Source organism: Nerophis ophidion, linkage group LG10, assembly GCF_033978795.1.
Source record: "Nerophis ophidion isolate RoL-2023_Sa linkage group LG10, RoL_Noph_v1.0, whole genome shotgun sequence".
Lineage (NCBI taxonomy): Eukaryota > Metazoa > Chordata > Actinopteri > Syngnathiformes > Syngnathidae > Nerophis > Nerophis ophidion.
Window position 1 is genome coordinate 18,493,115 of NC_084620.1, and position 15,341 is coordinate 18,508,455.

The 15,341-nt window shown below is 39.4% G+C and overlaps 1 protein-coding gene across 7 annotated transcripts in view; it reads right to left on the reverse strand.

The window, feature by feature from the left end:
- The window catches only part of LOC133560314 (neurexin-2-like), a 1,077,892-nt gene that overhangs the window by 503,448 nt on the left and 559,103 nt on the right, over positions 1-15,341 (reverse strand). For 6 of the 7 annotated variants that reach the window (XM_061912740.1, XM_061912739.1, XM_061912738.1 and 3 more), the window contains 4 exons: positions 14,130-14,568; positions 13,314-13,697; positions 9,678-9,881; positions 5,392-5,418 (listed from right to left, as the gene is read on the reverse strand). In XM_061912740.1, the coding sequence (XP_061768724.1) occupies positions 5,392-5,418; positions 9,678-9,881; positions 13,314-13,697; positions 14,130-14,568 (1,054 nt within the window). The remainder of the gene's footprint in view (positions 1-5,391; positions 5,419-9,677; positions 9,882-13,313; positions 13,698-14,129; positions 14,569-15,341) is intronic. The other variant, XM_061912737.1, reaches the window with a different exon arrangement.

Genomic DNA, 15,341 nt, shown 5'->3' on the forward strand with positions numbered 1-15,341 from the left:
TCAAAACGGTCACTTAATTACTAAACTTTATATTACATAAATAGCAAACATGATGGTGCGGTAAGTTATAGCTAACCATAGCTATCTAAAGTATTGGAGAACAATAACGATATTATTGTATTTGTTTTTATTCACACTTAAAGCCCTATTTTATTTATTTTTTTTTAATAATGTACATTGCAGATCTACACGCTTGTTGCAATGTGTTTTGTATATGGGTGAGTTATAAACAGTCCTAAATTTTAAATGAATTACTCCAGTAACTTTTTAATTAGTGAATGATGTGAATTATATGTATATAGCACTTTTCTCTAGTGACTCAAAGCGCTTTACATTGTGACACCCAATATCTTAGTTACATTTTTCAGTAAGTGTGGGTGGCACAGGGAGCAGGTGGGTAAACTGTCTTGTGCAAGGACACAAAGGCAGTGACTAGGATGGCAGATGCGAGGATCGAACCTGGAACCCTGAAGTTGCTGGCACGGCCACTCTACCAACCGAGCTATACCAAGAGCAAGTAAGCAATTAGTTATTATTAGTTTATTCACGGCTCCACAATTTTAAAGGGATATTGTTCAACATAGTCGTTATTTTAGGGGTTTGTGATTTATATGGGGTGAGTTGGCACACAATCTGCATGTGGATTGTTTGGGATGGTTTGAATCAACAAAGTCCAGGGTCGGATCTTTGACCCAGTCCAACCCTTTTCATTGATTGATTGATACTTTTATTAGTAAATTGCACAGTTCAGTACATATTCCGTACAAATGACCACTAAATGGTAACAGCCGAATAAGTTTTTCAACTTGTTTAAGTCGGGGTCCACGTTAATCAATTCATGGTAATCCCTGGTTCTCATTTGTCATGTCAGTCAGGTGAACTGTAGTACCATATATACACACTGATCATGTGAAAGAAACAAAACTGTTCTCTGCTCAGATGATATACCTTAAAGAATGACCACAGAGGTTTTCTTTGGCAATCACAATGAAACGTATGTAGCCTGAATTCAACACCATACATATTACTTAATAATAAGAGCATTGTACAACCTAAGATTTACTTTTATTCATGTACCGCTTATATTTTGTTGATTACATTCTGTCATTCTTATTTAAATGTCTCTCTATCTTGATATGGAGTTGTATTTAATTGTACTTATAATACGATTGACAGGAGAGAGAGGCATGAAATGTGGAGAGACTGGGGTAACAAGTCACAGCAACTATAGCCATCACAGAGTAATTAACACTTTTGATGTTCTCAAAAAAAAACCCTTACAGTTGTGGAATCGAACTCACTTGCTTCAATACAATGGTAAATGCTGTAAATTAGACATCACTCATTCATATAAGGCGTACTGGCTGGTCTAAGCACTAAAGTGAAAATTCCAATGTCACCATGACAACAACATAAACCCTAATACAAAATCAAATGCGTCGATTTACATTTCTGAAGCTCTGTCTACACTAAGCCGGGTAACCCTTTAAAAAACTAATAATTGTTTAGCCTAAGCCCCGTTTCAGCCACACTAAACTATCGTTTAAGGTCCCCCACTTCGGACAATTTGTTACAGGGGTAAGTGCACTGTGTAGTTCTTGAGTCTCTGGTTCTTAGCTTTGTATGGACTCTTTGATAGTTTACAAACTGAGTTCTGAGAGGAAGTGACGCCAGAGAGACTGTGCCCCACACAGGAAATGAAGTAAGAATGAACGCCACACAGTCAGCTTCATAATAAAGCAGTTTTGTAACGCTGATGTAACCTCTGTGAATATGGATGTGAGTCATCCAGACATACCATGTGTTTTCTTTCGTCTGTACAGACGCTTGTGGAAATCACATATGAATACCTTAAGAGAAAGCGATTGCAGCTATTTTGAATACAACACTTCTCAGACGGCAAGATAACTGTCGAATGTTGAGGTCAGCTGTAATTCTACTTTCCAAAGAACTTCACCAATTTGTCGAAGGAGAGTCAACAAGAATGTGGGCTCCCCTGGATGTGATAAAAAAGGTATCATGTGCTTTGTATTACCTGGCTGTCGAGGGAAGAATACAGAAAACGGCAAATACTTTCAGACAGGCAAAGCAAACTGTATTAGTCATTGTCCGCCATGTATGTCGTGACTCAACGTCTAGGTCAGATTTTAAAATTGTTATTTCAAATTAAACTTACATCATCTGTTGCTTTAAGGGTGAAAATTAAACGTGGATTCGACCTTACCGTGCTAGAGAAGACAGAATGAGTGCTTGGGAATAAGAAAATAAATATTGATGCAACAACAGCCACTACAAATTACATCGTCACTACAAATTAGTTTGCACTAAGTGCCGTTACAATGCAAAAAGACTGCAATAGCTGAGCGCACAATGCACCTGCAGTGAATGACGGATACATGCATCGCGATGCATATTTTAGCAGGTGCAAAGGAAGAACATGACACCCAAAATACCAACATTCAATTGGAGTATGCGTGCCTATCTGCGGTAGCGTGCACAGTAAGAGACACAATGTGCTTTATGTATGGGACTTTTGACCACAATCTACAGTGCGGCAAAAAAGTATTTAGTCAGCCACCGATTGTGCAAGTTCTCCCACTTAAAATGATGACAGAGGTCTGTAATTTTCATCATAGGTACACTTCAACTGTGACAGACAGAATGTGTAAAAAAAAAAATCCAGGAATTCACATTGTAGGAATTTTAAATAATATATTTGTAAATTATGGTGGAAAATAAGTATTTGGTCAACCATTCAAAGCTCTCACTGATGGAAGGAGGTTTTGGCTCAAAATCTCACGATACATGGCCCCATTCATTCTTTCCTTAACACGGATCAATCGTCCTGTCCCCTTAGCAGAAAAACAGTCCCAAAGCATGATGTTTCCACCCCCATGCTTCACATTAGGTATGGTGTTCTTGGGATGCAACTCAGTATTCTTCTTCCTCCAAACACAACGAGTTGAGTTTATACCAAAAAGTTCTATTTTGGTTACATCTAACCACATGACATTCTCCCAATCCTCTGCTGTATCATCCATGTACTCTCTGGCAAACTTCAGACGGGCCTGTACATGCACTGGCTTAAGCAGGGGGACATGCCTGGCACTGCAGGATATGATTCCCTGTCGGCGTAGTGTCTTACTGATGGTAACCTTTGTTACTTTGGTCCCAGCTCTCTGCAGGTCATTCACCAGGTCCCCCCGTGTGGTTCTGGGATTTTTGCTCACCATTCTCATGATAGAGGGAGATTATCAGTGGTCTTGTGTCTTCCATTTTCTGATAATTGCTCCCACAGTTGATTTTTTCACACCAGGCTGCTTGCCTATTGTAGATTCACTCTTCCCAGTCTGGTGCAGGTCTACAATTATTTTCCTGGTGTCCTTCGACAGCTCTTTGGTCTTGGTCATAGTGGAGTTTGGAGTCTGACTGTTTGAGGCTGTGGACAGGTGTCTTTTAAACAGAAAACAAGTTCAAACAAGTGCCAATAATACAGGTAACGAGTAGAGGACAGAAGAGCTGCTTAAAGAAGAAGTTACAGGTCTGTGAGAGCCAGAGATCATCCTTGTTTGAAATGACCAAATACTTATTTTCCACCATAATTTACAAATCAATTCTTTAAAATTCCTACAATGTGAATTCCTGGATTTTTTTTTCACATTCTGTCTCTCACAGTTAAAGTGTACCTATGATGAACATTACATACCTCTGTCATCATTTTAAGTGGGAGAACTTGCACAATCAGTGGCTGAGTAAATGCTTTTTTGCCCCACTGTATGTACACTTCTACAAACAGCCACACCGAGCACTTAAAATGATGCAAGATCAAATTCAGGGTTGTCTAACACATTAACAATAAAAAGTCAATGTAGACATTTTTCATCCCTTTTCTGTATGCACTTTGCTTTCACAGTCCAAAGTTTGCCATGTGTCACACCAAAGCTGCTTTCATGCCAGCTCTGAGGAAGGTGATGATGGCTGCTTGAGATGCCAAGTTCCAGATAGAATCACACCCTTACTAGTCGCTGGAGGAGGTAATGTAATACGATTGCAGAAAAACTAAATGCTGTATTTTGTGGCAGGCCTGGAAAAGATGCAACTTCTTCTACAAATTCTCGCACACTTGTTGAGATCATTTTAACACATAGTGAATGGCAAAGTGCTCAGTCACCCCAAAAAAGAGGGTGTACAGTAGCAAACACTCTGCCAAGGAGAGTTTGTGAGCGATAACTCTGAGACCTCACGACATGACCAATGACAATGAGTGGATTAATAACCACAGGACATTTCCAACATATGAATCTTAAACAAGCATAAAACATGTCTGATGTCCAATATTTGTGTCCACAGATGCTCTGTAGCCTGTGCAGATTCAAAAACAGCCTCTGAGTAAGACGGAAAGCTAAGAACATGTACTTGTGTGACATCTAGTGGACAAAAGAGTTCTGCATCAACTGAGATGCACTTCACATACTTGTTGGTCAGTCATATCATGCTGGACTTTAAAGTTAAAGTACCAATGATTGTCACACACATACTAGATAGATGTGGCGAAATTATTCTCTGCATTTGACCCATCACCCTTGATCACCCCCTATGAGGTGAGGGGAGCAGTGGGCACCAGCGGTGCCGCGCCCGGGAATCATTTTTGGTGATTTAACCCCCAATTCCAACCCTTAATGCTGAGTGCCAAGCACTTTGGTACAGGACCTGGCCCCCACTGGCTTACACTCACACTACGCATTCATGCTTTGGCCCATTTGGATGGGCCCTCACTTCTGTATTGCTGTATTACTGCAGTTTGCCTGTCAAAGGGCCTAAACTACTAAATGTACTTACCTCGTCTCACAGAAAAACACAATAGTCACTCCTTCTTAAGACAATGAAACAAACATGGTGGAAAACGTCAGATTTTCTCCATTTTTGTCACAGAATTGGCCCACCGCCACTTACCTGCGAGGCCCCCCAGTGTGCAATTCTGACAGAAATGAAACCCGCAAATATTCTGTCATTTTTTTTTTTTTTTTGCAGACTAATGTTTGTGCTGCATAATGACAACAAACAAAATTTTATGGTAGGGTCAAGTTGCCCTTTTCTGATACAATGAGGGATGGTTCAACGTAAAACAGCAGAAAGTGAATGGAAAGGGAAAAAAAAACGAATACAAAATTCAGTAAACTGAAGAGAGAAAACTTAATTAAGAAATGAAAAAACAAAGTTAAAAGAGAGGGGGAAAACATATGCAACTGTAAAGTTTGCAGAAAAAGAAGCGACAGGCATAACAAGCAGTGTCAGTGGTAATGAGGTCGGGGGGAGCAGAAAAGGGCCACTGCACCGCATTGGGATGAGATGAGATACATTTGAGTCAGAAGAATGGATAGAACCACTTACTGAGGCTACAGTCTATCCTGATACAATCTGGCGGGAGAGAGAGCGAAATGGTGAGATTAAATCAAAAGAGCAAGAAAGAGAGAGAGAAGAGAAAGAGAGAGACATTTTACATCCTTCAAGGTACATTCTGCAGACAACCAACAATTGCTTTGGGGCCACCATCCGGGGACACACTCGGAGTCAGGATCACCCTTTCACTTCATCAATCCCAGCATTCACCCTTTACACTCTCGCATTCTCCTTCCCAAACACTGCAGAAGGCAAAATTGTGCAACAGGAGGAGGATACACTTAAACATTTTAATGGGATTCATGATTATTCAATAAAAAAAATGTACAAATAATTATAAATACTGTATACAAAACTGCCCCATGCTGCCATATTTTGCAGGATGAACAGAAAATACATTCAGTAAATACATTACAAAAATATTGTTTTATCAAATCAAATATGAATTATATTTATCTATTCATAATATACTCATAATAACCCATATTAACATTGCTTATTTATATCTATTCCATTTAAACTATTATATACATAATATTGTTCTTGTAGTACTCATTGGGTTAAATAGGGAACTTACAATGTGTTTCCATCTCATAAGTCTCATGTGTATGTATGACAGGTAAATTCCTTAAATCCTTGAATCCAAATCAAATCAATAATAGCATGCTAACACAAATAGGAGTGTCCAGACTGGTCTAACATATGTTTTTTTTCAGTTTTTCATTGTGTTTTGCGTTTGTAGCTTTAAATGTAGAAATGTCGCTGCTGAAGTGGGGGCTGGTTGCATCAACTCTGTGCCTTTTGTATTGTCTTTTGTGTCCTTTGTTTTTTTTTATGTTTCCCTCCTGTTTACTTTGTTTACCTTATTTTTTGACATAATTGTCCCATTGTGGGATGAATAAAGTCTATCTTGTCATATCCTATCATGTAAACTACAGTGGAGCCTCAATTTACAAAACCCTGATAAGAACTTTTTGATTCATGAAAAAACTGACTGAAAGAAACAGTAATTTGTTGTACGAAAAATTGCCCAGTGTATGAACATTTCATCCACCCACTGTGTGCCTGCATAGCAGCCATTTTGTGCCAGGAAGCACAGCCATTGTGAGCGGGCTTATCGATCTTCAGTAGTCAATCAGCAGAGCAGTGGTCTACTTAGCCACTGTGCTAATTCATACTTGGTGTGTTTTTTAAGCCTTTTTACAGCAATGTTCCTAGTTTTGGTAGCTCAGAATGAGTCCAAAGAAAGCAATGGACAAGAGATGTGTAGCTTTACAAATTCAGTAAATATCATAGCGCACACTGCCGCTCCTCTGCACTGTCTCCTTTCTCCGACTACTCGGCAAGAAGATTAACCGACAAGGTAAAGTGAATTGTATTTTATATTTCCATATCATTGTAGCAACCTGGCTGTTAAATTTATGGAGTTTTGTGATTCCAAACTGTGTGTGCTCAACAGTGCTAGTGTTGGCAGAGTGTTGGCAGAGTGGCTGAATAGGAAGAGTGACAGTTCAGCTAGTTGTTGTTTACTGCCTTTGTTATTAAATAGAGAGCTGATCCATCAATGATTTGTTATGGTTGTTTGATATACAAACACTTTATGCACAATTTTGTACTAAAATATGGACTACTGTCCAGGTTGGATCCCATTATTCATGTCTACTTTGTTTTTATAGAGACATTTGCTTTAATATACAAAACTTTCTATCTAGGAACCCTGTAATAGAGACCATTAACCATTATGTAAATTGAGGTTCCACTGTATCCAAATCATTTTGTAGTTGTCTTATTGCTTTTTACAGACTTATTATTACCTTTTCCCTACACCTGCAGGGTTTGTGTCATCCACCTATATGTGTCCATCTTTGCACAAAACTAGAGGGGCACATGCCTTCTGCAGCACTTTTGGGAGATCCAGAGAACAGACCAAACAGCGACAAAAAAGGGTGATCTGCACATCCCAGCTACCTCATGCCTGGTTCATACAAATGCCCCCCAAAAAAATTCATACAAAAGAACAAAAAAAAAACATTTTTCCAGTAATATGATATGCTAGTTTAACAACTAATGGCATTGCATGTGGCAGGGTGGCTGGGCTGTGGTCTCGAGGTGTCAACCACGACAGAATAGTGGACACAAACAGCCGGGGACCAGCATCACACAAAGCTCTGATAAATGAACAGTACTTAAACTGTATGGGCCACTTGTGTATGTCAAATAAAATTAACAAGCACAAAGGCCATGCCCATGCTACATAAAAATATATTCTGGAATCTTTATGCAGAATCAAGTAATGAAATTATTACATCACCACCACTAATACGTACATTTACTGTAAATGCTCCAATTATATTTAAGGCATGTATTTACCTAAATAGCAAAGATGATGAATTTAGGCAAAGTAATCATTAGACAATCATTATTATACAGTAAATAAAATATTTTCACAGCTAATACATAAAAAAATGTGTTTACAACCTTCTTAATACATTTTGCATTTTACATTATGAGAGCCATCTAGACATGAAATAAAACGTTCGTCACCTGTGCCCAACAACATAGTAATGCTGCATGAGGCTGAGCCAATCAGTTTACACAATACTGAACAGTGCACTGGTTAGTTTGGTCTCCTCTAGTGGCCAATACTACTGTAGTATTGACATATTTAGCTTATTTAGTCATTGTATGCTTTGAAAAAAAACAATATATCACCCCAAAATAAGTGATGTGGTGAATGAAGCCACAGTATTTGACGCGTGATGTGTCAAAGGACGACTGGTAATGGTAGCAGGTGATAATTGGAGAGAAGCTGGTATTAAATGTTTAACAAGTTAATTACTCCAACTTTAAAAACTGTTAAGAGTGTAAAAGAAGGTGAAAGGCAGTCATAGCTGTCTCTAACACAGGTGGTCATTTATGAACAAGTACAATGCAGCAACACAATGTTGTAATAGTGGTAAGGAGCAAACTGCTCAGGAAGTATTACCGGAGCTGATGAGTTCATTGTAGACAACGGCAAAAATTTAAAGTGCACTGTTTTTGACTGATTGATTGATACTTTTATTAGTAGATTGCACAGTTCAGTACATATTCCGTACAATTGACCACTAAATGGTAACACCCGAATAAGTTTTTCAACGGAGTCCACGTTAATCATTTCATGGTAAAGCTGAGGGGCTAGAAAGTGGACTTATTGTAACCCTCTTGTCCAATTAGATTCAAAACATTGGACTTAAAAGAATCCAAAAGTTCAAAACATTAGATTTAAAAGAGACCAAAAACTATAGTAAAAATAACACTTCCATCAATCGAAATGGAAATGGACACAAAATCTCTCTTGTCTAGTTTCTAAAGCATTCCCTCCTGCTTTGGTCTGGCTCTGCCAAACATTAAATATATCCCAAAACATATCTCACACTTCTCTTCTGGAAAGTAAATATGTACAGCAGTTTTGGGCATCTACATCGACAACAGTGTGTCTGAACAGGAAATATTTTACAAAAACAAACAAAAAAATACAATTTTTTTTTTTTTTAAACTTGCTGTATTTTGAGGATCCCTGTATTAAGGCCTTGGGTTAATTGAACTGAGTCATTATTGAGGCATTTACAGTAAATGTTGCATTATAGGCCGTATAAACTATTCATATTTATAAACCTAGTGTGTGTGAGCCGGTCTCCAAGGCTGTTTGATCCGAGGCCGCAGACCCACAGGCCATTGAAGGGATGAAAAGTTTTGTGGTTATGGAGAGGTGGCTGTGGATGGGTTAAAGAAAATTAAAAAAAATAAGAAAAAAAAGAGAGAAAAGAGGAAAGAGCCCCTTAACGTCTCTCTTATGGTGGTTGCTCTTCCTCAGCTCCTGGCAGGAATACGTTTTGGAGCATGCTAATATTGATGATGCACCATGGGAATCTCTCACATTGGCACACCCCAAAAAAGTTTGAAGAAAAGCAGAGAAGCACCACTTTGAGACTAACAACCAAAGGTAAAGATTAAAAAGATAAAAAGAGAGGGCATATATCATGGAGACAGGGCAAATATATTCTGTCTTTGACCGACATCTAGTGGTCAAAAGGGGGTATTTCTTACTCCAAGTAGCGTTTTAGTCCAAGTGTGCTTAATATTTTGCTTTGTACAAAACAGCAGTGCATATATTTGTATATCTTTGTATGTAAGTGTCTGGAAGTTACCTTTATTAGGCCCAAGAAGTGGAGAAAGAGGGACACGGGTTGCAGATGGGGGGGAAAAAGGAAGTATGTGGAATGACGGCGGCCTACCTAGGTTGACGGTGAGCTTGACACGGCCCCCATCCAGCTCCAGTCGCAGCGTATCCGCCGACTCCTTGGAGGTCGTGGCCATTAGGAGGCCGTAGGCGCGCTGCGACATGAAGCGCAACGCCACGTCCTCTGCCTCCGTGTGCATGGTGACGGGCATGATGATCTTTAGGTACATGCTGCCGTCGTAACTCAGCACTGTCGCCTCTGAGTGAGAGAGGAAATGTAAAGTTTGAAGCATTTTTGGAATGAAAATTGTTCTTATTGCCATAATGAACTGGAGTACAAGCAGAAAACACATGTGATTATTTTTTTCCCAGCAGGCACGAGACATTAAAACAACTTTGAGAACTTGTTGAATTAGGTCCTGACATTGAGCAACTCAAACCTAATGTTGAAACATGGGTTCGGACGTTGAGTTGACCACTGAAATTTGGTCATTTTCCATCACAAATACGTTGAACCAACATCCTTTTTGACTATGTTTATTCAATGTCAGGTTGTGACATTGATTTGACCATTGGAATTTGGTCATTTCCCAACCAACAACGTGGATCCAACGGTAGACATCAACGTTGTCTCAATTTACAAATACAACTATTTTGCAACGTTTTTTTTCAAAGTCAATTTCAGAGGACATGTCTGTATAATCAACATTGTATCAATATCTTGTGCCAGCTGGGTTGGATTTTATCTTGAACAAGATGAGGAAGAAGAGGAGGCACAGGTTATGTGGTGTCCAAATTGCAGCGATGCTTCCAATTGAGGCCTGCAGCTCGTTAGTCATTGACAAGCGGCATTTGTAAAAATTTAATTAAAACAAGACAGCATTGTTATAACACTATAGTATATGTTGTTGTAGAGATGGGCAAACGTGTGATGAGGCATTATAGTCCCTATAATCACAGAAAAAAACAAAAAAAACAATGTCAGGTATTTTAGATGGAGATTATATGTGTTAACTGTTACTGTGAATAACATACATTTCCATCACAATTACTCTGCCAAGACATCTTAATACACACGGGTCAAACTAATGGGCCAGTTCTGGCCTGCCACTTCGATTTACCGTATTTTCAGAAACTATAGGGCGCACCGGATTACAAGGCGCACTGCCGATGAATGGTCTGGTTTCAATCTAAGTAAACTTTGATTGATTGATCTGTTTTCATATAAAAGGCGCACCGGATTATAGGGCGGATTAAAGGAGTCATATTATTTTTATTTTTTTGTCTGAATTGAAAACACTTCTTTGTGGTCTACATAACATGCAATGCTGGTTCTTTGGTCAGAATTTTGGAAGAAGTGTCAAGAAATGGAGCTTACTGTTTAATTTATTTTCAGACTTTACTTAAATCAATAACGATGCAGCATATTCTCATCCCGAAACAACAAGTCCGAAAATGTGTCCCGTGAACTCGAATAACAAAAGTTTCTTGGGTGAATAATATAAACTCACTACACAGGTATGGTTTAGTGCTTTCAGGGTGAGTTTACTGACATATAATAGTAAGAACGTTACACTACTTTATATTAGAAATGGCAAAATCGGATGCCACACAACAACGTAAATTTTTCAGCTTTTATGAATATCCCAAATACAGATCAGCAGGTACCAGAAAGTAAGAAAAGTTTATTTTGCGTAATATTCTGAAACAAAATGCCAGTTAATGTCTTATCTTGTACAAACACCATAATAATACTCATATGTTTAATGCGCCAACAATTAACCAGCGGAGCGGCTTCATAGCTTACCAAAGTCTTACTTAAACATTTTGATAGATTTTTAAGTGCCATGTGTAGTGTTTTAAATGTTCAATGGAACATATAAAATGTTTAGTTGAGTGGCATTGCCATCATACATTTTACCACGTACTGTATCTTATGTTTGACTGCTATCTACTGGTCACACTTATCATTACACCATACAACAAATAAAATTGCTTCGAAACCAGAATTATTCCCTACATTAGGCGCACCGGGTTATTAGGATTTTAAGTGCGTTTTATAGTCCAGAAAATAATTTTTTGGGGCCTGTGACCAGCTGGGAATAATATCCGTCAATAAAGTACATTATGTTTTCTTACTAACTGCATTATTTGTTTCCATTTGGACAGAAAATAAAATGTGCAGGCGCAGATTATAGAGCGGCCGTGCCAGCAATTTGGGGGTTTAAGGTTAGATTCCAGTTTCCCCCATCCTGCTCACGGCTGTGCTGTTGTGTCCTCGGGAAAAACCCTTTACCGTTACCCCTGAGGTGTCGTTGTTAGCGCCCTGCATGGCAGCTCCCACCATCAGTGTGTGAATGTGACGTATAATGTAAAGCGCTTTGTATATCATTTCAGGTATAGTAAAGAGCTTTATAAATAAAGACCATTTACCATTTCTGTACTGCATGAATTGACATACCTTTTAAACTTTAATATTATAGCCACAGGATGGCAGAAGAGCTTCACTGTAGTCACATAATAATTTGCCTCATCTTCTTTCTATGCTGTGTGTGCTTTAAATATAGGCTCTATCTCTCCTATACTACAGAGGAAGGGTCTATTTGGTTTGAACGTGATGTACACTAGTTTGTCCCAGCTCGTCTTAAAACACCCTTGATGGAAGGTACTTAAAATGCACAATGTCCTTGTCAATAAGGTTTTACTGGTGCTCCAAGCAAAGGGAGGTCACCGGGCTTTTGTAAACCATGAAAAAAAGGTGTTTTTGCTATTTGAGTATGTACATTTTAAAAAAGATGTCATAAACTATACTAATATACAATTGATATAACTGTGAAAATTCAACAATAAGGTTGCTTGAATAAAATGGAAAATATATTAGACTCACTGCACCCAACTACCCAACTAATTACACCAAAATATGAAATGGTTCATTCCACTTGGATAGAATCAAACCTAGCATGGAACACACCATTTTTGGAAGAAGGATTAGGTGATATAATAGATGTAAATATATAATAAATGTATGTGTTGCAGCATAAGAATATGTTATGTGTGCATTTCACTTGTGCATCTCCTTGTGCAAAATCTTCAATTTAAGTCAGAAACAGAGTCCCTAGTTTTTTAAAGACAGGGGGAGACTTAACCCCAGGAGATGCACCAATAATAATAGCATAATCTGAATAATGATGATGTATTATTATGAGTCGTATTATCCACGGATGATAATCATATTTGGATCAGCTAATTTCTCAGAAGTAAAGGAAAACTTGACTGATTATAAACACATTTAAGTGAATAATGACAGGTTACATGATTTAGATAGAATTTGTTTGCACTTTTTTTTTTTTCAACAAAAACAAATTATTAGGGAGTGGTTTATCTACATATGTTGTAGATAATGTATTTTAATCCCATCTTTTAAAATTCAATTACCTAATTAAGATAGTTTCAACCAAGTCCATGCATTCATTAGTTTTTTAGTGCAAGTTGACAAATCAAGTGTGTGGGGCAGGCTTGGAGTGGGATGCTGAGGGGGGCTTCAGAAGTCTTGGGTATGGGGCCCCGGAATTTGGTGCTCCACACCTGTGTGGTTGTATTAGCTCAAAACAAAGATGATTACCGTATCTTATAATCTGGGGTCCAAGGTCTGATATGTTATGTTGTCCCTACAGCATCACCTTAAACCCACCTATCTCGCAGTTGGTGCCAAGATATCCGGTGCCTGTGCAATCGCATATGTAACGGTTCCAGCCCTCTTTGCACAGCCCACCATTGCCACAGGGGGCGCTGCTGCAGCGCTTCTGCAGCTCACGGGTGCAGAAGCTGCTGACACCAATGGCACTTTGGATCTCGGCCAGGCGCCGCACATCTCGGCTCTTGCCGTCGATGAAGAGGTCACGGACGCAGCCCACGTAGCCATAGTTGAGCAACGCTGTCCACACCTCGGGCGGAAGAATGAGCTCCGTTTTGGACTCGGGCAGGCCGCCTAGGTACATGTCGCTGTCCAGGTCGAGGATCTCGCTCCCCTCTGGTGAGCTGAAGGGCATGCTGCGGCTGTTGACTGAGATGGAGCCTGAAAGAAGAAACCACATTTTGGGATCCATGCATAACAGCAGTTCGCAAATGATTGTGTGCACACGACAAAGGACAGGGATGAAAAAAAAATCAAGCATCTGTCTAATGTGCTGCTAACATGCTAAATGGAGGAGAAAGGAAGCATAACGCAGCAGGTGAAACAGAGGCCCCCTCTCTCACTCTCTTTCTGTGATTAACAGCTCTGTCTTAATTTTCTATTAAAAGCCAATTACAGCAGAAGCAGCAGCAAGCTCGCATGCAGACAGACACACACTTTCTCATTTACAACAACACACCATTAGAAGATGGAGCATCCACCAAGCTTGGCCATTATGCAATCTTTCATAAAGGCAGATGTTACCATTTGTGACAATGTGAGATGGTCTTATAGGGCGTAAAAATAAACAAATAGGAAAATAAGACTTCTTACCTTTCCTTCCTTCTCTCTGGAAGTCCACATGACACCATTCTCCATCATTGACCTTTTTGTGGCTGGCTTTCAGTTTTGTTTTACCAGAGCCCATATCAATCAGCAAATACAAGAAGCCATCCAGAAGCTCCACGGCGAAGTAATCCGTCTTCAGCTCCCTCCCGGGCTTCTGCTCCTTGGGACTCTGAGGGCGCCCGTGGCTGAAGAGCAGGAGGCCGCTGGGCTCTGAGGTGCGGAAGTCGAAGGAGATGGATCCTGTTTTCTTAGTGTTCCACTTGGGAAGCGAAATGAAAGCCTCGGGGGTCTCAAAGGTGACCGGGTCCAGGGCGGCCACATCCTCGCACCGGAACACCAGGTCGCCGTTTAGGGAGATTTTGGGGTCACGTTCTATGGCCAGACGGGAGAGCTCCAGCTTGAAATCGTTGTTTTTGTACACAACCTTGAGGGCAGAAAGGTCATAGGTGACATAAGAACATGTTTCATTAACCTAAATGTTTGGTTTATAAATCATAAGGGACATTGTTTTATTAGTTTAATTATATTACAATAATGTTCACCTATTTCCTAACAATAATTCCATCCATCCGTCCATCTCTACCGCTTGTCCCTCTCGGGGTCACGGGGGTGGCTGAAACCTAACCCAGCTGCATGCGGGCAGAAGGCGGGGTTCACCCTGAACAAGTCACCACCTTATCACAGGGCCAACACAGATAGACAGACAACATTCACACTGACATTCACACACTAGGGCCAATTTAGTGTTGCCAATCAACCTATCCTCAAGGGTCGAACCCAGAACCTTCTTATTGTGAGGCCCCAGCAGTAACCCGTTTCACCGTGCTGCCTTTTATTGAAAATGTGTTGTCCAAAAATTTGTTTTTTTTCCTCTCTAATTTAATCGGCCAAACTGAATTCCAAAATTCAGGGAAGGCAAAATAATACATGTAAATAAGCCAGTGGTGGACATGTTTTTTTTTGTGTTACAAGTTAATATTAGTAACAACGATTCATATTTAAATATATGTATTACTTCTTTTTTTTTTAAATGTTTTATAAAAATACAAACCCCGTTTCCATATGAGTTGGGAAATTGTGTTAGATGTAAATATAAACGGAATACAATGATTTGCAAATCATTGTCAATCCATATTCAGTTGAATATGCTACAAAGACAACATATTTGATGTTAAAACTGATAAACAATTTTTTTTT